At 45.6% G+C, this 23626-nt stretch overlaps 1 protein-coding gene across 1 annotated transcript in view; it reads right to left on the reverse strand.

Moving 5' to 3' along the window:
- The window catches only part of LOC311101907 (dedicator of cytokinesis protein 10-like), a 107708-nt gene that overhangs the window by 25929 nt on the left and 58153 nt on the right, over window positions 1-23626 (reverse strand). The window contains exons 27-43 of the mRNA XM_084143148.1: window positions 23212-23295; window positions 22914-23010; window positions 22748-22780; window positions 21883-22061; window positions 19354-19470; window positions 18544-18661; window positions 18306-18427; window positions 17501-17615; window positions 15163-15229; window positions 10342-10389; window positions 5085-5189; window positions 3493-3602; window positions 3075-3190; window positions 2200-2337; window positions 1743-1925; window positions 1365-1475; window positions 88-303 (exon numbers count right to left, since the gene is read on the reverse strand). Of these exons, the coding sequence (XP_083999274.1) occupies window positions 88-303; window positions 1365-1475; window positions 1743-1925; window positions 2200-2337; window positions 3075-3190; window positions 3493-3602; window positions 5085-5189; window positions 10342-10389; window positions 15163-15229; window positions 17501-17615; window positions 18306-18427; window positions 18544-18661; window positions 19354-19470; window positions 21883-22061; window positions 22748-22780; window positions 22914-23010; window positions 23212-23295 (1959 nt within the window). The remainder of the gene's footprint in view (window positions 1-87; window positions 304-1364; window positions 1476-1742; window positions 1926-2199; window positions 2338-3074; window positions 3191-3492; window positions 3603-5084; window positions 5190-10341; window positions 10390-15162; window positions 15230-17500; window positions 17616-18305; window positions 18428-18543; window positions 18662-19353; window positions 19471-21882; window positions 22062-22747; window positions 22781-22913; window positions 23011-23211; window positions 23296-23626) is intronic.

Genomic DNA, 23626 nt, shown 5'->3' on the forward strand with positions numbered 1-23626 from the left:
ATACCCACTGTACATATCTCTGTACCCTATACATAACATAACATCACATAACCCATAACATATCCCAGTAACCCAGTCCTACTGTACCTCGGAGAGGTCTCCGTTGCGGACATGTATCTTGGCCATGCTCTCCAGCCAGGTGCGCCGGAGCTCGGGCGTGCTGGCATAGGAGTTGGCCAGGCTGTATTGCAGGTCCACCAGCATCTCCGGGTCCTTCTCGTGCTCCTTCATCTGGGACGTGGCCATCAACACCGTGCGAATCCGCTTGGTCAAATCTTTCACCTCAGCAGGGAACGGTGTGTTCTGGGAGAAAGGATGGATCATACACGTTGACATCACAGTTTATAAAGGTTTATTGTTCTTTTAGTGGTAAACATGGACAAAGGGTTTTTGGCTTCTGTGTGTCTCAGTTAGACACAATGTACATGACATGACATGACGTCACATCAGATCAAACACGGACAGTATACACAATCGCAGTATATACAAACATTATTAGTCAATATAGGGAGTTAAGAGAGGAATCACTTACTCTCTAATTCCTCAACACTAGGGCTGACTCCCAAATGCAACCCTATTGCCATATAGGCGGTGTCAGAGGAAGACCCTAAAAACTGTCAGACTCCAGCCACCCAAGTCATAGACTGTTCTCTCTGCTACTGCACTAACTCTTTTGACTCATCACATACGCTGCTGTTCCTGTTTATCATCTATCCTGTTGCCTAGAAACTTTATCCCTACCTTTATGTCCATATCTACCTCAATTACCTCGTACCCCTGCACATCGACTCGGTACTGGTACCCCGTGTATATAGCCAAGTTATCATTACTCATTGTGTATTTATTCCTTGTGTTATTATATTTCAATTTTTTCTCTTTGCATTGTTGGGAAGGGCCTGTAAGTAAGCATTTCACTGTTAGTCTACACCTGTTGTTTTACGAAGCATGTGATAAATAACATTAGATTTTGGGCAATTCTAAAACATTTACCATGGGGCGGAGAGAAATGTTTCCAGTTTTTAATATGATATCTGAGTGAGACTGACTACTAACTAGACCTTGGTTACTACAAGTTTAGATAGCTGGCCACTAGACTAACTTACCAATCCAAAAATGTTTTGCTGACATGGCCTAATTGATTGACTATTAGTGACTGACATTACAAGAGAAAAACTGTTGATGCACAACCAAATTTAGAAATTGCACCTTGTGTTTTCTAATATTCTACCTCGCAACAGTAAGTTGAGATCCTGACTGTGTTCCCCCGCCAGTTGCCCATCCCTGATTTATACTGTAGTGGATTATAAAGGGAATAGGGTGCCATTTGGGACGCCGAAATTTCTCAGTCCAGTCCCTGTTCTCACCTTGAGAGGAGCATCTCCATTGGCAAAGTTATTGATGATGGCCAGAGACTGTTGGAAGCGTGAGCCCCCGATGCCAGCATCCGCTATCAGCTGACTCACTGCCTTGATCAGCTGGAGGGATGGAGGAGAGAACAGGAAACAGTGTGGTGATGATCACAACCGCTCTGAAACAGTGTGGCGATCTGTGTGTGTGTGTGGTCTCTGATCGGCTGCTAAATTGTCTGTTTCAGAGGTAAACAAAGCCATAGATATATTGTGGCCTTTCTCTATCCAGGCCCTGTGTTCACCGAAAAAAACTGTGAAAATAAAGAAAGCTCTGGCACACACACCCTTTCCCACCCACCCAGACATACCCACCCCGCACCTCCACTGACTGACCTGTAGGTGGGAGCGGACGATGGACTTTCCCTTGGTGAACTCAAAGTTTTTCCTCATGAAGAAGTAGAGGAGTGCGGAGGCCTCAGTCTGGGTGGAGCTGGAGCGGTGGTTACAGCACTTCAGGATCTCGTAGCACAGGCAGCCACACAGGTCCGCTTTACCCTGGAAGAACGCAGAGGGGAACTAGAGAGAGAGAGGGGGGGAGGGCGTAAGAAGGGAGAAAGAGAGGGGAGGTAAGGAAGGAGATAGAGAGAAGAGTTGTGGGGGTAAGGAGGAAGAGAGAGAGAGAGAGTAGGGAGGGGGAGAAAGGAAGAGAGAGAGAGTTTGCATTAGTAATGTACTATGAAATCATTCTGTGTCCATGAAGTCAGTTAGTGTGTGTGTGTGCGTGTGTGTGTGCACACATGTATGCTTGCATACGTGTATGTGTGTGAGAGCTATCAGCTAGTGCACAGACCTTCTGTATGAAGAGGCGCAGGGCAGCGAAGACGTGTCTCAGGGTGCTGGTGGACTGATTGATCTGGAAGAACAGGAGGTAGGTGTCGAACACCTTCTTCATCAGCAGGTTCTGACCCTCGTCCTGCAGTAACTGTTTCTGTGGGAGAGAAAGAACAACAATCAACATATGTTCTTCCCAAATGGCACCCTATTCTTAATCTCGTCCACCAGCCGGTACCAATTGAGTCTGGGAATAAGGGTACCCTATTCCATCTATAGTGCACTATTTTTGACCTGGGCCTATAAGGCTCTTGTCAAAAGTAGTGCACTATATAGAGAAAATGGTGCCATTTGGGACACAGACATAAATGGGTACGGTCAAAACACAGACAAAACGGCATGTCTGGGTTGCTTTACAGAGTATAGCAATTGAAGGATTTGAGGGACAGCCAACTTGATGATTGAGGAGTGCACAGCAACCTACAAGAACAACAGAAGATAAAAATCCCTAGCTTGGAATACAAACGGAATATCTCAGATTCAGTGAAGTGAAACAATAGTGAATAGTGAAACAGAGCGATATTTAATGTGGATTCCTGGCGAGAAAGTCACTGTAGTTCTTAGTAATAACCACAAGATGGCAGTGGCGTATTAAAATAGGCTCTCATGAATGACAGGTCTAGGATTGCAAAATTCTAGGAATTTCCCCCACAATTCCCAGGTTTTCCAGAAATCCCAGATTGCGTGTTTATTCCCTCGTGATTCCAGGAATCTTCCAACTGGGATTTCTGGAAAACCTGGGAATTTTGGGAAAGTTGCACAACCATAGCAGGTCTGTAGGTTGTAGAGATCGGTGTTTGACCATTCAGACAGTGGTCAGTGTTGTTGTCTGACCTTGTGGTGATGGACAAAGAGGCCCAGGACATCCAGTACGATGAGGGCCACCTCGGTGGACAGATTGGCCTCGATGTCCGTCGGGCTCAGGTGGTCACCCTCTGGGATGTTCCCATCTGAGGGAAGGACAGGAAAGGGTCAATGGTACAGAAGCACAGCTAGCAACAACAGCACAACCCTAACCCTAGCAATAACCCTCACACACCCAACAAAAGACAACACTGGAGACAGAATTGTAATAGCTAAGTAATATTACTTAGCACTGTTGATGGTTAGTAAGAGGAAAAAAGCCATTGGACAACAAAAGCTAACTAACTAACGGAACATGTGAACTATGTGAACTAAACAGTTTTGAAATGGGACCGGGGTGGCAGTGCCCAGCAGTGTTGTTAGGCGGGTGTACTCTGGGGGGCATTACCAGTCTCCATCATCTGCAGCAGCTTGGGGTTGGTCAGGGCGTTCTTGGCCCGGATGATGGGCATAGTCTGGGAGCGGGCGTGCCGATGGCCATCCTGTCCTGACAGCATCCTGGTGACCAGACGGTCAGGGGATAGAGGTGAGAGGGTCAACACATAACTTTCAACCTCACAAGTCTGGGTGGTGTTCAGCAGGGACGAATCAGGTGAAAACGTTTTGAAACAAAGGAGATACTCTGTGAACTTGTCCAATAAGAACGCTCATTTTACCCGTTTCATAATGTTTCGCATTTCGTGAACACGACACCCGATATATTCACTCCGCCTTGAAAACAGCCTGTAATTCTGCACTGCGGCCCAATCCCAAATGGACCCCTAGACCCTATGCCCTATGCACTTGTGGAGATCTGAGAGGATGTGATTGGTATAAGCAATACGGTGAAATCTCCAATTAACCTTGGAGGAGCATTTATGGATTGCACATGTCAAATCCTATCAGATCTCCACAAGTGCATAGGTTCCAATGTGACCACGTAGTTACACGGGATTGCTGTTAAGACAGGCTATCTATTTTTAAAGGGGGAGGATATGCAGACAAAGGACTAGCCAATTACACCACGCCACACGTATGGTAGACACTGAGGGGCATGCTGGGAAAACAGAGTGGCCGCCACACTATGTCACATGACACACTCACAATGTCCACCATGGATGGTCACGTGTTCAGGACCATGAAGACAACACTGATGAGCAGGAATGATGAACTAAACTCATAACAGGACAAATGGTGTACACAAACTCAGATGGTTTAAGCCCTACTTATAGTTTCCTGGACTAAAAATATATAGTTTACTGGACAAAAAATGTATAGTTTACTGGACAAAAAATGTATAGTTTACTGGACTAAAAATTTATAGTTTACTGGACAAAAAATGTATAGCTTACTGGACAAAAAATGTATAGCTTACTGGACAAAAGTTCTAAATAAAGTGAAACAGAATAGCTCCTTTCTACCTCTATCACTCAACTCCATGTTAAAGACACCTAGCTATTGTTACATACGGTGCATATAGAAAGTCTACACCCCTTTAAACCTTTTCACATTTTGTTGTGTTACAAAGTGAGATTAAAATGGGTTTAATTGTCATTTTTTTGTCAACGATCTACACACATTTGAAAATAAAGTTGCAACGTAACAAAATGTGGAAAAAGTTAAGGGGTCTGAATACTCTCCGAATGCACTGTATTATTATTACCCTTTTCACTATTGTGCCAACCTGAAATATTTTATTTTCACAGTGTCCTTTCCAGCACGGTTCCAGCAACTATAGTGGATGCGTAACCAGGCCAGCAGAGTACAGCTCGGCTCAGCTCAGTAGTGTGAAAAGGGTACGTATGGGTGTAAATTCGTGTCGGACGCTGTGTGGAGCTCCGAGGTGAAGTTTCCCCTAGGTACAGATCTAGGATCAGCTTCCCCTCCCCCATTCCTAACCTTAACGATTAGTGGGGTAAATGCTAAACTGATCCAAGATCTGGGTGTAGGGAAAACTTCGGCCCTGTGTGGAGGGACCCTAGGTAGCGACTGTGTGTTTACCATTGAGGGAGCAGGCCTGAGGAGGACTGGGAGGAATGGTTAGAGCCCTTCAGGGTGCCATTGTTCTGGGTGGCCTGGGCCAGCTTTACTGCGGCCGCTAGCTTCCTGTTCACAAGCCAATGACACCAGCGTTAAGTCACACCACCATCGCCATCATCATCATACTCTTCCTCCTCGTTGTTGAATTGAACATCACAACCCGTATTTATCAAGCGTCTCAGGGTAGGAGTGCTGATCTAGGATCAGTTTAGCCTTTTAGATCATAATGAATCAGATTATTATGGACAGGGTGGGTCCTGATCCTAGAAACGCTTGATACATATGGGCTCAGGTGGGCTAAAGCCATCAAGCCAAGCAGAAAGAGGATGGGGTCATTTCAGTATGGCACGCTGCCACAGCGAAGTAGCGGAGTTAGTGGCGTTAGATAGAGAAACAAATATATTTTTCCAATGTTAGGTTGAGGTTGCCGTTAGGTTGGAAGTATTTTAATGGCTATAGATAGCATTAGTTGGAAGCAAGGGTCAGAGAGCTTTAGTTAAAGCAACCTAGTTTGCTTGTTGCTAATACAGTAGTTAGTGTATGTGGTGACAGAGATTAACATGTGAATTGAGCCTAACCAGACCAGCTATCTCAATTAGCAGATTTCTTAGTGGCCAGGTCACTGATGCTACTAGGGCCAGTAAACACAGAGAATCTAGAGCAGCGGATGGAGGGACGATGGAGGAAGAGGGATGGAGAGGAGGATGGTCATCATGCTACATGAATGCTACATGATCATTAGCTTACATATGACAACAGAAAAGCCATGCAGTAGCTACACACACATACACACAAAAATATCACAGCATAAGTTTTAGGGTTAAACAGTAAGAAATCAGTCTTGGTTGCACCACATTCATCACACATGTAGTGTGGCCATCAATAAATGTGCAGTCACATAGACCAGCCATTAACACATCAATACATCGAGCGTAGAGGAGACAACGCACAGGGAGAGGCAAGAGCAAGGTCAACAAACAAACACACACGCACACACACCAGTGTAATCAGTGTGTTAACATGTAATATCAGTGTTTACGAGTGTGTTTCATGTATTATCAATGTTACAGATACGCTGACAAGTGTAATAGGAAACAGCCTTTTAGTGGATGCGTCGCAAATGGCACTCTATTCCCTTTGTCAAATCAAATCAAACCTTATTGGTTGCGTAAACAGATCTGCAGGTGTTATAGCAGATGCAGCGAAATGCTTATGTTTCCAGCTCCAACAGTGCAGTAGAATGTCTCGCAAATACAATACAAATACACAAATAATTAAATTAATCTAAACAAGAAATCAAGAAATAGCAGAACTGGTTAAATTAACAATCCAGGGGTAGATATATTAGAGTGAGCCTGTGTCAGAATCTAGAATATAAATACATGATGTGTATACAGTATATAATTTGGAAAGAAAATGGTATGTACAGTAGTAGGTATATTAGGATGAGCTATGCCGAGAATACACTATATACATATAGAATGAGTAAACAACAGTATATAAACAGAATATGAGGTGGTCAGCATTCAATGACTCTATATACATGTGGCATTAGTATCAAGGTGCAGGGCAGAGTACCGGGCAGGTAGCTGGCTAGTGATGGCTGTTCAACAGTCTGATGGCCTGGAGATAGAAGCTGTTTTTCAGTCTCTCGGTTCCGGCTTTAATGCACCTGTACCGTCTTGGTCTGCCAGAAGGTAGCAGAGTGAACAGACCCTGGCTCGGGTTGCTGAGGTCTGTCGTGATGTGACTTTCATTAATATGATGACTGTTATTTATCAAATCAACAAACTATGTTTAATTGTTACTCAATTAAATTAATAATGTAACAATTAACTCATTAGGATTTGGGGCACCACGGAATAAGTTGTTTATAGAGTTACCATCTCCCGAATTAAACTCTAACAGGTCTTTACCTATCAATATGTATAAAACAGTCAACGTATTAATCATTACCTCTTATCAGTCTCATTCTGAAAGGTCGTAGACTTCTTGGATCTGCACGAACCCCGGCTTTACTTATGATTCAGCACTACACAAATTGGCTTAATTATTTATTTACTAGCTAACTAAATAATAACACAGAATAACATACACACTTAATACATGAGAAAAAGTCCCTAGCGGACTAACAACAACATGACTGCTTGGTTACCAAAAGAGGGAGGGGTAAAGAGAGAGAGAGAGGGAAAGAGAGACAAAGAGAAAGAGACACTTATCATTGATACATTTGGAAACTACCTTCAAAGTAATCATAATACTTTGCTCACGAACCACCGCCTGTTTGGAGTAAGAAATCATGAATGTATTTACGTGTGGATGCCTTTGTTCGTCGTCTATCTCTGGTGAAACCAAGCCTTTTCGGTGGTGTCATGTGTCTGTGTAAGGCTCTGGTTGTCCACCAGAGGTCACAATGTCCTTCTTCTTAGTTGTCTTGGTTTGGAGTGGAGTCTTTCTTCAGAGCAGCTACTTAGCTGTCCCAGTGAACGGTGCAGTTGCCCTAAGAGGCGGTGATGCAACCCGACATAATCCTCTCAATGGTGCATCTGTAGAAGTGCATGAGGGACTTAAGGGCCATGCTGAATTTCTTCAGCCACCTGAGGTTATAGAGGCACTGTTGCGCCTTTTTCACCACGGTGTCGGTATGGTGGGACCATTTCAGGTCCTCGGTGATGTGCATGCCATGGAACTTAAAGCTTTTTACCCTCTCCACTGCGGCCCCGTCGAGTGGATGGGGGCATGCACCCTCTGCTGTCTCCTGTAGTCCATGATCAGCTCCTTTGTTTTTTCATTGAGGGTTAGGTTATTATCATGGCACCACTCCACCAGGGCTCTAACCACCTCCCTGTAGTCTCGTTGTTGTTTGGTAATCAGGCCTAACACTGTCGTGTCGGCAGCCAACTTGATGATTGTGTTGGAGTCGTGCATAGCCACACAGTCATGGGTGAATATGCAGTACAGGAGGGGGCTGAGCACACACCTCGGGGGGGGGGGGGGGGGGGGGGGGGGGGTGTTGAGGATCAGTGTGGCGGAGGTGTTGTTGCCTACCCTCACCATCTGGGGTCGGTCCGTTAGGAAGTCTAGGACCCAGTTGCACAGGGAGGAGTTCAGGCCCAGGGCCCTGAGCATTGTGACAAGCTTGGAGGGTACTATGGTGTTGAAAGCAGAGCTGTAGTCGATGAACAGCACTCTCACATAGGTATTCCTCTTGTCCAGGTGGGATAGGGCGGTGTGCCCTACTACTTTTGCCCTACTACTACCCATAGGGGTAGTATATCCTGGTCAAAGGTAGTGCACTATAAAGGGAATAGGACCAGGGGCCATAGGGCTCTGGTCCAAAGTAATGCACTATAAAGAGAATAGGGTGCTATTTGGGACACAACCAGTGTTACAGGTGTGTTGTCTCCTGAGTGGCGCAGTTGTCTAAGGCACTGCATCGCAGTGCTAACTGTGCCACTAGAGATCCTGGTTCGAATCCAGGCTCTGTCGCACCGGCCGCGACCGGGAGACTCATGGGCGGCACAATTGGCCCAGCGTCGTCCAGGGTAGGGGAGGGAATGGCCGGCAGGGATGTAGCTCAGTTGATAGAGCATGGCGTTTGCAACGCCAGGGTTGTGGGTTCGATTCCCACGGGGGGCCAGTATAAAAAAAAATATGTATTCACTAACTGTAAGTCGCTCTGGATAAGAGCGTCTGCTAAATGACTAAAATGTAAAATGTTGTGTGTTGATGTATGCTCCTGCTAGGCTGTATCCATTCAACAGAGAGATGTGCTGGATGAGGTAAGAAGAGGGAAATAAAAACCAATGAGGCGCAATTGAAACAGAATAAATTATAGGAATGTCTCGGCGAAACCTTCAAACAGCGCTGTGGATGCACGAGGCATACTTCAAAAAAGAGTTCAGACAGACATCAAAGGCTTGGCCCCTCAGAGAAGGAGAGAGAGAGAGAAAGAGAGAGAGAGCCTATTCAAATCCCCCAGCAGCCTCTCTGATTAAGGTTGCATGTTACTTATCAGCCCCAGACAATGTCCGTGACCCAAATGGCACCCTGTTCCCTTTATAGTGCACTTACGGACTCTGGTCAAAAGTAGTGCACTATATAGGGAATAGGGTGCCATTTGGGACACACGCAAGTCTCCCAGCCCCTTCGTCTTTATTCTACTAATGCCTGACATAGTTAAACAAACCACATTAGCAGCCTTTTGTTGGCTCTGACAAAAAGAGAACAAGAAGAAAAAATAAACATCTTCTTCTTCACACTGAGGAGGAAATAAGGACTAATTAAATTAGCAGAGAGGAATCAAAATCCAGGCGAAGAGAAAAAGTCTGGCTGGGAAAGCCTATGGCTCTGCTCCAGGATCCACGGACACACACGAACACACAAAGTGTACACCAATAACTATATCACACTGGTTTGAGCTCACTAGAGTATATCCAGGTGATCAGGCTCTTCACCACACACACCAACAAACAGACAGACACACCAAACAGACAGACCAAACAGACAGATACACACACCATTCCTAAACCCCCCCACCCCCAACTACCATGCTCTTGCCAACCACGATAGTGAGAAACGTCCCAGTACGCCCACCTCGTTGTCAACATCTCTGTGTGTCTGCCATTAATCATATTCCCCCCTTTCTCTCCGCCCTCTCTCTCTCTCCCTCTATCGACTGCAGCCAGCAGCAGGAGACGCAGACACAGGCAAGCAAACACACACACACACACACACACACACAGCAGCAGCAGCTGGGGCTGGGGAGACAGTCAGTTGGCCCAACCCTGGACCCTGGGAGCAGCCTGAGTGTGTGCATACGCATACAGTACACAAATTACGTTTGTTAGTTTGTGAGTGACCGACGGTTGCGTGCGCATACATTATGAACATTAAGTGTGTATGTGACTGTGTCACTTCGGGGGAGGGTAGTTTAATGTGTGTGTGGTTGAATTTGTGTGTGTGTGTGTGTGTGTGTGTGTGTGTGTGTGTGTGTATCTGGCTGTTGAGCAAACATTACATTTCACACAATCTGACACAAGGTTCTGTTGCATGTCTTTCATTGGTAAAACCAATGAACACACACACGCACGCACCCATACACACACGCACATACGTGCGCACGCACGCACACACACACACAACCTCTAAGTGGGAGAAGAAGAACAGTAGCAGGTATATAGTATCAGCTAAAAGCCTGTGGAAGGCTGACACTTACCTGGCTATGTGGCGCTTCCCCAGGAATCTGAAGTGCTGGAGACACAGCCTGCATAGAGGAAGAGGAGAGAGAGTGTGCATCAGGGTGTGTGTGTGTTGAGTATAAGTTTGCAAGTGTTTGTGTGCATGTGGGTATGTGTTGTGCGTGCTGTCACGATGCATGTCTGTGTTTGTGCAGTCACGATGAGTATGTGTGTGTGTCTGTGTATGTATGTGTGTGTATGTGTATGTATGTGTGTGTATGTGTGTGTGTGTGTGTGTGTGTGTGTGTCTGTGTACACTACCGGTCAAACGTTTTAGAACACCTACTCATTCAAGGATTTTTCTTTATTTGTACTATTTTCTACATTGTAGAGTAATAGTGAAGACATCAAAACTATGAAATAACACATATGGAATAATGTAGTAACCAAAAAAGTGTTAAACAAATCAAAATATATTTTATATTTGAGATTCTTCAAATAGACACTTTGCCTCGATGACAGCTTTGCACACTCTTGGCATTCTCTCAACCAGCTTCATGAGGTAGTCACCTGGAATGCATTTCAATTAACAAGTGTGCCTTGTTAAAAGTTAATTTGTGGAATTTATTTCCTTCTTAATGCGTTTGAGCCAATCAGTTGTGTTGTGACAAGGTAGGGGTGGTATACAGAAGATAGCCCTATTTGGTAAAAGACCAAGTCCATATTATGGCAAGAACAGCTCAAGTAAGCAAAGAGAAACGACAGTCCATTATTACTTTAAGACATGAAGGTAAGTCAATACGGAACATTTCAAGAAGTGCAGTCGCAAAAACCGTCAAGCGCTATGATGAAACTGGCTCTCATGAGGACCGCCACAGGAATGGAAGACCCAGAGTTACCTCTGCTGCAGAGGATAAGTTCATTAGAGTTACCAGCCTCAGAAATTGCAGCCCAAATAAATGCTTCACAGAGTTCAAGTAACATACACATCTCAACATCAACTGTTCAGAGTCCAAATTTGAGATTTTTGGTTCCAACCGCTGTGTCTTTGTGAGACGCGGTGTAGGTGAACGGATGATCTCTGCATGTGTATTTCCCACCGTAAAGCATGGAGGAGGTGTTATGGTGTGGGGGTGCTTTGCTGGTGACACTGTCTGTGATTTATTTAGAATTCAAGGCACACTTAACCAGCATGGCTACCACAGCATTCTGCAGCGATACGCCATCCCATCTGGTTTGGGCTTAGTGGGACTATCATCATTTGTTTTTCAACAGGACAATGACCCAACACACCTCCAGGCTGTGTAAGGGCTATTTTACCAAGAAGGAGAGTGATGGAGTGCTGCATCAGATGACCGCCGAGTGAAGGAAAAGCAGCCAACAAGAGCTCAGCATATGTGGGAACTCCTTCAAGACTTTGTGTCTTGGAGCTGTGTGTTATAATAGGAGAAGCTCCAGCAGAGACAGGAAACAGTGAATTTACTGCAGACCTGAGCGGATGCTAGGTGAGAAAAGTTGGAGCCTATCTCTCTCTCTCTCATCAGTTTCACAGCCCCTCGCTCTCTCTTTCTTTCTCTCCCTCTCTCTCTTTTATCGGTCTCATCCGTTCCCCTCTGCCAAGTCTCCCACCATTCCATTCCTCCTCTGTCTCTCTCCGCTATGCACACCTTCCTCCCTCCCTCCCTCCATGTAATGAGAGAACAAAGTCATTAGCGCTGGAAAGTTCAACTAGGCCTACTTAAGTTGAACTACTAGAGTTCAAGTCAGGGTTAGATTCAATCCGGACTACGGAGGATCCGCATTATAGCGCAATTTACTTTTAAAGGCAATGTTTCAGCATTCGCAGAGACCACACTCACGGTAAACGCTGCATATGTCAGCTCAATCGGAAATTACCTTAAAATGTCAATCGTACTATAACGCAGATCTTCCGTGGTCCGGATTGAATCTAAGACTACTAGTTCCATTTACTGTCACATACACTGGATAGGTGTAGTGAAATGTGTTGTTTTACAGGGTCAGCCATAGTAGTACGGCGCCCCTGAAGCAAATTAGGGTCAAGTGCCTTGCTTTCGGTTACTGGCCCAACGCTCTAACCGCTAGGCTGCCCTAAAACAGCCAGTTCCAATTTACTCCCCTCCCCGTTGGGCCTACAAGTATACGATAGAACCTGTTTGATCTACCGCTTCCCACTCCATTCAGGTGTGCAATGATTGACTTCTTTCAATATGACTTTGCAGGTTTTCGTCCCTGTGTCACTGCGAAGACGAAGGCCTAAAAGCAGCGGATGGCCGCGGTGTGTTAGCAATAAACTGCTGGGTGTCAACAACAGTTGCTTTTTACACCGCTTCATCATGTAGAACCTTCTGGAAATTAACAGAAAAATGTTGGCAGATATTCTGTTCAGGACAGCAGAGACGATAGGACAGCAACCATTCTTCTTCACGGTGTGTTTGAGCTCTAAAGAAACAGATGCCAACTATGATCTTCGATGGTATTCTGGCAATGCTGGAGTCTGGTCTAGTGGTAGCGCTGCCGTCCCCAGACCACACGTGGAGCCACCAACTGCACCCATTGCCTAAATTGTGGGAGGCACCATTCCCAACCAACCACTAAGGTGTTTTTGCTTGAGCCACGTAAACGTGAATGAAACAGGAACCAACTTTATGTGAGGGAAATACACTCGATTATAGTAAAGTAGACAAGAGTTTCTTAACCTTGCACCCACACACACAATGTTATCAAGAGAGTTATCAAGATGTTATCAAGATGCACAATGTTATCAAGGAATATTTTTACTATTCACTGATGTTTCTCACTGATTTCTTACTCTTGCACTAAACAAGAAGCTGACAGTAATTTGCTCATCCTGTCAGTAGTGAGATTATTGCTTTATTTATTATTTGGCTTTGCAATGTTCTATTTAAATCAATCAATTAATCTTACTCTCATGAAAAACTCAACTGACCATCATTTCCCCATCCTTTCCCTAGTCATGAGTGTGGCCTTTTCTGTTGCTACGGAACAGCAAGGTACCTATGAGCCAAACAACATTGCTACACCAATAAAGTACACTAAGATCTACGCTAACACTGGCAATGGCTACAACCCTACAATACACTAAACAAAAATATAAACGCAACATGTAAATTGTTGGTCCCACGTTTCATGAGCTGAAAAAATAAAATCTCTGAAATTGTCCATGAACACAAAAAGCTTATTTCTCTCTGATTTTGTGCACAAATTTGTTTACATCCCTGTTAGTGAGCATTTCTCCTTTGCCAAGATAATCCATCCACCTGACAGGTGTGGCATATCAAGAAGATGATTAAACAGCATGACCATTACAGAGGTGCACCTTGTGCTGGGGACAATAAAAGGCCACTTTAAAATGTGCAATTTTGTCACACAACACAATGCCACAGATGTCTCAAGTTTTGAGGGAGTGTGCAATTGGCATGCTGACTACAGGAATGTCCACCAGAGCTGTTACCAGAGAATTGAATGTTAATTTCTCTACCATAAGCTGCCTCCAACGTCATTTTAGAGAATTTGACAGTACGTCCAACCGGCCTCACAACCGCAGACCACGTGTAACCAAACCAGCCCAGGACCTCCACATCCGGCTGATTCACCTGCAGGATCGTCTGAGGGGGAGTGGGGGGATGCTGAGGAGTATTTATGTCTGTAATAAAGCCCTTTTGTGGGGAAAAACTCATTCTGATTGGCTGGGCCTGGCTCCCCAATGGGTGGGCCTGGCTGCCAAGTGGGTGGGCCTATGCCCCTTTCAAGGACCACCCATGGCTGCACTCCTGCCCAGTCATGTGAAATCCAAAGATTAGGGCCTAATGAATTTATTTCAACTGACTGATTTTTTTATATGACCTGTAACTCAGTAAAATATTTGAAATTGTTGCATGTTGCGTTTATATTTTTGTTCAGTATACATCTGTGTGTTTGTGCGGTATGGTCAAGGCTTCTTCACAACCAAGGTCAAAGGAATGTTACACAATGTACAACAACGACAACGGTGTCAAGGAGAGCTCTGTTGTTTTAGTGAGGAATGGTGAATTTCTGAATAATGTGTGGGGGAAACGGGGGAACAGTGTCAGAAACGCAGCCATAGTTCCACTGGAGGTGGGAGAAATTGCTTATGTCCAGCTCAGTGGCAGGGTGGTCTTCAAAAACAACTTAAATCACTACAACACCGTCAGCAGGTTCCTGTTCTTCAGCATGTGATTGGCCTACAGTACAAGTATACAGTGCGATACATTTGAATTGATTGACAAGTCCGTTCATTTGGCCATACAGAACAATTTTGAAAATGAATACATCACAACTGTATAGAAGTGAAACAAAAACAAAAAATACATGACAAATGTGATTCTTTTTGTTAAGCCAGTGTTTTTATCAGGTGTGGTGTTGTATAATCAAACTACGATCACACACTTAATCTTTAGAGAATGTAAGCTTTTCTATTTCACCAAGGGGGGGATCCTTTAGTAGGTTTCTGCTGGTCATCAAGCAATACTATTGGAGACACCAGCACCAATACCCAACCCCCTTAAAGGCCCCTTTCTCTTTTTTGGGGTAAAGTGTAAGTCGGTGGAACAATTCTCATTCCTTACAATGGGCTAAAATATAGGGGAATTAGTGTGCTTGAGTCAGCAAGAACACTCGTATTATTCTCCATATTCTTCTACTATTCAACTTCTTCCAAGTTTTGCGTTTGCAACTACTTATTTGAAGTCTGATATGGGTAGTTGTGTCTTTGAAAATAATTGTCATGCATCCATCCACCTATCGTATCTGTCCATCTACACAGGGACAGAGGAAGTGTTAACACTGAGTATACTTACTCCAGGATGTTGAAGAAGTCGGAGATCTCCTGGTGTATGGCTCGGTGCCAATAGGAAACCATCACCTCTGCAAACAGAAAAAAATCACATGCACCTGTACTTGTACTACTTCACTGTGCAAAAGCAATATATTGACTAACAGTGCATACCAGTATCGCAATATTCTTAAGTATCATGGTAAGCAAACAAAACCTGAAGCAAAATTACTTTGAGGAAAACAGTCCTAATGTTGGAAACAAACAGCCTAGCACCAAATATTTCACATAAAGCATAGTTTAGACTTCTTCATGTTTTCCTTTTTGCCATGGAAAATTGAGTATACTGGTATCGTAACAACCCTACTGTAGGCTACGGTCCGGTATGGAAGAGGTTAACACTAAGGAATTGGTACTAGCTACCTGGCTACCGTGTAGGCCTCGTATATGGTCCGATTGCCTCCAGGCCACTGTACTATTGGCTATGGTCCGGTAGTGAAGGGGTTAACCACAGAATTACACAAAGAATACATATACAGTGCACTCCAAAAGTATTGGGACAGTGACACATTTGTTGTTGTTTTGGTTCTGTACTCCAGCACTTTGGATTTGAAATGATGCAATGACTATGAGGTTAAAGTGCAGATGATATTTGTGCTTCTGTAACTTTCTCACTCATCATTATTCATGATTCATTCAGGATTATCCGTAACCATGGTAGCATCCACATTACTGTAGAAGTGTTTAGAAACATATTCTATTCTTATTTACAATAAAAGTGATCCCAAAATGACACAATACATTATTTACCATTCATTTCTATTGTCCACAAAATAATCTGAAACACAACCAAAACAAACAGCAAATACATCCAACAAATATGTAGAGTCACAAGCTTGATGTAGACATTGCGTGCTATGAATATGGGCCCAAATACACTAACTGGCCAAAGGTATGTGGACACCTGCTCGTCAAACATCTCATTCCAAAATCATGGGCATTAATATGGAGTTGGTCCCCCCTTTGCCGCTATAACAGCCTCAACTCTTCTGGGAAGGCTTTCCACTAGATGTTGGAACATTGCTGCGGGGACTAGCTTCCATTCAGTCACAAGAGTATTAGTGAGGTCGGGAACTGATGCTGGGCGATTAGGCCTGGCTCGCAGTCGGCGTTCCAATTCATCCCAAAGGTGTTTGATGGGGTTGAGGTCAGGGCTCTATGCAGGCCAGACAGGTTCTTCCACACCGATCTCGACAAGCCATTTCTGTATGTACCTGGCTTTGTGCACGGGGGCATTGTCATGCTGAAACAGGAAAGGGCCTTCCCCAAACTGTGCCACAAAGTTGGAAGCACAGAATCGTCTAGAATGTCATTGTATCCTGTAGCGTTAAGATTTCCCTTCACTGGAACTAAGGGGCCTAGCCCGAACCATGAAAAACATCCCCAGACCATTATTCCTCCTCCACCAAACATTACAGTTGGCACTATGCATTGGGGCAGGTGGTATTCTCCTGGCATCCGCCAAACCCAGATTCGTCCGTCGGACTGCCAGATGGTGAAGCGTGATTCATCACTCCAGAGTCCAATGGCGGCGAGCTTTACACAACTCCAGCCAACGCTTGGCATTGCACATGATGATCTTAGGCTTGTGTGGCTGCTCGGCCATGGAAACCCATTTCATGAAGCTCCCGACTAACAGTTCTTTTTCAGCACTCGGCGGTCCCGTTCTGTGAGCTTGTGTGGCCTACCACTTCGCAGCTGAGGCGTTGATGCTCCTAGACGTTTCCACTTCACAATAACAGCACTTACAGTTGACCGGGGCAGCTCTAGCAGGGCATACATTTGATGAACTGACTTGTTGGAAAGGTGGCATCCTATGACGGTGCCACGTTGAAAGTCACTGAGCTATTCAGTACAGGCCATTCTACTGCCAATATTTGTCTATGGAGATTGCATGGCTATGTGCTCGATTTTATACACCTGTCAGCAATGGGTGTGGTTGAAATAGCTGAATCCACTAATTTGAAGTGGTGTCCACATACTACGTAACGTTTTACTACTTTAATACACATATTAGTGAATTTGTCCCAATACTTTTGGTCCCCTAAAATGGGGGGACTATGTACAAAAAGTGCTGTAATTTCTAAACGGTTCATCCGATGTGGATGACAATACCCTCAAATTAATTAAAGCTGACAATCTGCACTTTCACCTCATAGTCATTGTATAATTTCAAATCCAAAGTGCTGGAGTACAGAGCCAAAAAATTTAATAAAAAATAAATAGTGTCACTGTCTCAATACATTTGGCGCATACTGTAGTGAATTATAGGACCTGCATGGAGGTAACCCTATGTGTCTCACCCTCCGATATGGTCTTCATGATGTGGAGGAAACACATGAGCAGACTGCGAGTCTCGGCCTGGTCCAGCTTGTCAAAGCGAGATCCAAAGCCTATCAGAGACTGAGGACGGGCAAACTGATGACAGAGAGAGAGAGGGAAGGAAGGAAGAGAAAAGGGGGAAAGGGAGGGGAGAGAGAGAGAGAGAGAGAGCGAGGTGGGAGGTAGAGAGAGAGAGAGAGAGAGAGAGAGGTGGGAGGTAGAGAGAGAGAGAGAGAGGTGGGAGGTAGAGCGAGAGAGAGAGAGAGAGAGAGAGGTGGGAGGTAGAGAGAGAGCGAGAGAGAGAGAGAGAGAGAGGTGGGAGGTAGAGAGAGAGAGAGAGAGAGAGGTGGGAGGGAGAGAGAGAGAGAGGTGGGAGGTAGAGAGAGCGAGAGAGAGAAGTGGGAGGTAGAGAGAGCGAGAGAGAGAGAGGGGGGGGTAGAGAGAGAGAGAGAGAGAGAGAGAGAGGTGGGAGGTAGAGAGAGATAGAGAGGTGGGAGGTAGAGAGAGAGAGAGAGAGAGAGGTGGGAGGTAGAGAGAGAGAGAGAGGTGGGAGGTGGAGAGAGAGAGAGGTGGGAGGTAGAGAGAGAGGTAGAGAGAGAGAGATAGGTGGGAGGTAGAGAGAGAGGTAGAGAGAGAGGTAGAGAGAGAGAGAGAGAGAGAGAGAGAGAGAGAGAGAGACACACATTCTTCTTTATGCAATAGTTATATTCTTTTTGTTCTTTCTTTAAGCCAGCTCAGTGTTCTGGACATGAAATGCTGCTGAGTGAGTGTTGTCATCTTTCTCACCTTTTCACATCCGTCTATCTTCTCGCTGTTCCTGTCGCTGGTGCTGGGGTTGGACTCTATGCTGATCAGAGAACCCCGCGAGTCGGCATGGTTACCCGTGGAAACAGCCAGGGAGGAGAAGGCTAGGGGAGTGGGAGGAGGGTTAGAGGTTATGGACGTTTATGTGCAGAGAGGTGCACACACAGTTGCAAACACGCATACACACATGAAAAAGTATGCACGCACACACACACTCTACCTGTGATGGAGTTGAGCACTTCTTTGGAGAAGGAGGCATCCACCGAGTTACCATGGCGAATGACGGGAGCCACCTGACCTGCCACGCCCCCTCCCACACTCAGGTCGTCTCTTGAACCCTTGGAGAGGGGGAAAGAGTTTGCTCTAACACCACTAGGCCAGAGGGATACATTTCACTGTCACACCACTAGGCCAGAGGGAAACATTTCACTGTGACACCACTAGGCCAGAGGGAAACAATTCACTGTAACTCCACTGGGCCAGAGGGAAACATTTCACTGTAACTCCACTGGGCCAGAGGGACACAGTTCACTGAAACACCAGTGAGTAAGATATTAGAGTTTAAATAGAACTCAAACTTAGCACTTTCCAGCGTCTAGAGATTACTCTAGAGAGTCTGCCTGGGTAAAGCTCGATTACACTACCTGTCAATGACAAATTTAAAAACAAAACATTTCCCTTCCAGGTTCTCCCTGAGGCACGTCTAATAGAAATGGGAACCATAAATGCAGGATTCCCTTGTTAAAGCTTAATTACTGTCTCCTGTGTTGTAAAAGTAACATTAGCGGCTGGGCCTGTGTAAGCGTTTATCCCTGCACTTCCTCTCTCTCCCTATCTCTCTCTCTCCCCCTCCCACCCCGCTCCCTCCCTAGCCTCTGTGAACTGGGCTGTGACTGGACATACATGACCCTAAAGTAGCACTGCGGGCCACGCCAAACTATGACATCACTACAACAACAGTAGCTTTGTGGCACTTTGCTTGGACTTGGGCAGGGCTGCAGTCAATCAGGGCTGCAGTAGAGGCTCTTACTTGGTCACTGGAGGTGAAGTAGATGGGGAAGAGGTCTCGGAGGAAGAAGCGAGGCATGTTGTCCAGGATGAGGCCGTACAGAGGCAGGTAAAGGGACGCTATCCTCGCCTGCTTATCCTGGAGAATATGAAGAGAGAGGGAGGAGTGGGGGGGGAGGGGCAGAGGGAGGGGTGGCAGAGTGAGAGGAGAGAGAAACAGAGAGAGAGAGAGGAGAGAGAAACAGAGAGATAGGGAGGAGAGAGAAACAGAGAGAGAGAGAGGAGAGAGAAACAGAGAGAGAGAGAGAGAGAGGAGAGAGAAACAGAGAGAGAGAGGAGAAAGAGAGAGGAGAGAGAGAGAAACAGAGAGAGAGAGGAGAGAGAAACAGAGAGATAGGGAGGAGAGAGAAACAGAGAGAGAGAGGAGAGAGAAAAGGACAGAATAGAGAGAGAATTTGAGACAGACCGAGAGAGAAAGAAAGAAAGAGAGAGAAAGACCGATAGTGAGCGACAGACCTACAGAGAATAAATATCAGGGGTTTAAACTGTAGCCTGATTGAGAGAGGAACAGAGATCTGTCAACAGTTGTACAGTGTTGGGTTTGGCAGGCTCCTAATCTCAGATGGGATCTGGCTGTCTGGGGTTGAGTCCAAAATGGCACCCTATTCCCTACATAGTGCACTGCTCTTGACCAGAGCCCTATAGGCACTATATAGGGAATAGGGTGCCATTTGAGACGCAACCTGGATCCTTCCCAGCACCCCACTCCATCCCACCTCCTCTCCTCGGGTGCTCAGAGGTCCCAGTGAGAATGGCACATTACTTAGCCTGCTTCATGTACACCGGTCCGCAGGATAGGGTGTGTGTGTGTGTGAGTGCCCAGATTAATGATTTCTCTCTCCTAACACACACACACACACTTTTAGTCAACCCAATATCTATGAGAAAATCTCGACACAGAGAACACTCCTGGAAGTGACGTGATGACAGGCAAATATCTAAAAAGTGATTTTTACTGTCAGCTATAGTACATTGTACACTGTCCAATCAGAATATTTTGGTTTCCTATGTGGAACATCAATATTGGTACAGCATGGTGCCAGATCTGTTTGCACTTCAGCCAACTCACAACGGTAATCAGATGAGTTGGCTAAACTAGAACAGAAACAGATCTGGAACCAGGCTAATATTGCTACATGGCCCTAGCCTACCTTCACACCTCTTTCTTACAGACATACATTACATGACCAAAAGTATATGGACACCTGCTCGTCAAACATCTCATTCCAAAATCATGGGCATTAATATGGAGTTGGTCCCCCCTTTGCTGCTATAACAGAGTCCACACTTCTGGGAAGGCTTTTCACTAGATGTTGGAACATTGCTGCAGGGACTTGCTTACATTCAGCCACAAGAGCATTAGTGAGGTCGGGCACTGATGCTGGGCGATTAGGCCTGGCTTGCAGTCGGAGTTCCAATTCATCCCAAAGGTGTTCGATGTGGTTGAGGGCAGGGCTCTGTGCAGGCCAGTCAAGTTCTTCCACACCGATCTCAACAAACCATTTCTGTATGGGCCTCGCTTTGTGCACGGGGGCACTGTCATGCTGAAACAGGAAAGGGCCTTCCCCAAACTGTTGCCACAAAGTTTGAAGCACAGAATTGTCTAGAATGTCATTGTATGCTGTAGCATTAAGATTTCCCTTCACTGGAAGTAAGGGGCCTAGAACTGTGAAAAACAGCCGCAGACTAGTATTCCTCCTCCACCAAACTTTACAGTTGGCACTATGCATTGGAGCAAGTAGCATTCTCCTGGCATCCGCCAAACCCAGATTCGTCCATCGGACTGCCAGATGGTGAAGTGTGATTCATCACTCCAGAGAACACATTTCCACTGCTCCAAAGTCCAATGGCGGCGAGCTTTACGCCACTCTAGCCGACGCTTGGCATTGGCCTTGGTGATCTTAGGCTTGTGTGCGGCTGCTTGGCAATGGAAACCCATTTCATGAAGCTCCCGACTAACAGTTCTTGTGCTGACGTTGCTTCCAAAGGCAGTTTGGAACTCGGTAGTGAGTGTTGCAACCGAGGACAGCACTCGGCGGTCCCGTTCTGTGAACTTATGTGGTCTACCACTTCGTGCCGTTGTTGCTCGTAGACGTTTCCACTTCACAATAATAGCACTTACAGTTGACCGGGGCAGCTCTAGCAGGGCAGAAATATGACAAACTGACTTGTTGGAAAGGTGGCATCCTATGACGGTGCCACGTTGAAAGTCACTGAGCTCTTCAGTAAGGCCATTCTACTGCCAACGTTTGTCTATGGAGATTGTTTGGCTGTGTGCTCGATTTTATACACCTGTCAGCAACAGGTGTGGCTGAAATAGCCGAATCCACTAATTTGAAGGGGTGTCCACATACTTTTGTATATATAGAGTACTTCTAGACTATAGGGCTCTGGTCCAAAGTAGTGCACTATATAGAAAATAGGGTGACATTAGGGACACGTTATATTATTATCTGGTGCCCGCTACATGGTGGTGGCGTGCGTGGTGTACCTTCATGGCATAGCGGGCGTCCAGCGAGTGCTTGGCCATCAGGTTCTTGAGGCTGGCGAGGGCCAGGTGGCGCAGGTCCTGCTCATCCTGCAACGCCAGGCCCAGCTCCCGTAGCAACAGACCCGTCAGGAAGTGCTTCCGGCAGAACTCGCCCGTCAGGCTGTACTCTGGCACGTCCACTAGGGGGAGAGTAAGGAGGGAGAGAGATGCGGTTAGGGGGAAGAAAGAAAGAGGGAGAGAGAGAGGCAGAGAGAGCGAGAGCGAGCGAGCGAGCGAGCGAGAGAGAGAGAGAGAAAGAGAAAGAGAGAGAGAGAGAGAGAGAGAGAGAGAGAGAGAGAGAGAGAGAGAGAGAGAGAGAGAGAGAGAGAAAGAGAGAGAAAGAGAGAGAAAGAGAAAGAGAAAGAGAAAGAGAGAGAAAGAGAGAGAGAAAGAGAGAGAAAGAGAGAAAGAGAAAGAGAGAAAGAGAGAGAAAGAGAGAGAGAGAGATCAGTGCCCCAACAGCATCCAAGTCTCATTTACCAGTGGTTCTCAACCTTCTTAATAGCAGAGACCAGAAAGCTATGGTCCTTCCTTCTTGGAGGAACCCTTACATTAAAACCAACACTTTAGAATTGACTAAATTGATGTCAGCTAATCATTTTAGGGACTGGTTAGCAACATCTCAGGGACCAAAGCTGGTCCTAGTACCAGAGGTTGAAAAACTGCCATATACTACTGCTGCACATATAAGAATTATCCTGCACAACCACAACTACACTAAATGTTAGAACTAAATGATAAGTTGTTTATTCCACCCAGTTCCAGTCATATGGTAAAGAACATCAGTACAACATCGTGAATATCACAAAAAAGGACCGATAGTTACCCTGAGCACTTTGCATTTCTTGTGATGCATTGTCTGAAATGGACAGGAAAGAGAAAGAACAGAAAAGAAAGTGTTAAGCGGTGTAATGAATTAAGATGAATGCAACGATATTAAAACCTAAGACGGACTTCGATTGGGTCACTGTGAACCCTAGATGATCTCTGACCTGTGATGCGAGTGGAGGGGAGGGGCAGACTGAGAGGGATGTAGTGCTCGTGGTTGCACACCTCTCGCAGGAACTCAAACTTGAACTCACACAGCACCTGTCGAGAGAAAGGTCGGGGTCACAACCCGATTGACTGAATAAAAACACCACAACACCTCTGAAGTCCATTGTTTTCTATTGTAGTATCTATTTCATTGTTTTCTATTGCATTCTATTCTACCGTGAGTGACATTGGCTATTACACCGACGGATGAGGAAATGCTTTATTCACACGTGTGTGTGTAAGTGTGTGTGTTACCTTGTTGTCAGTGGCTGTGATCATGTTGACGTAGTTGCTGACCAGCTTGAAGGTGAACCCTCGGTCCATGAGGGTGAAGCAACGCTGGAGGGAGGGAGGGAAAGAGGGAGGGAGGGAGGGATGGAGGGGAGAGGGGGAGGGAGATAAGGAGGAGAGGAGGGAGGTAGGGAAAGAGAAGGTGATGGATGGAGGGATGAGGTCAGCATTAGTTAATGAAGAACATGAAAGAGAGACCATTTTATCATTTCACAACACAGTTAAAAACACGCTCAGAAACTGGCGACTACTAATGTATCTTTTAAACCTCCCGCTTTAGGATGGATGTGTCAATGTGTAGTTCATACATGCATAATATATAAGCAGAATTACTGTCTTCCCTCAATTAGCCACAAAATCCCTATTTTGAAAGCGACTG

This window comes from Coregonus lavaretus (genome assembly GCF_964263955.1).
Source record: "Coregonus lavaretus genome assembly, chromosome: 26".
Taxonomy (NCBI): Eukaryota; Metazoa; Chordata; class Actinopteri; order Salmoniformes; family Salmonidae; genus Coregonus; species Coregonus lavaretus.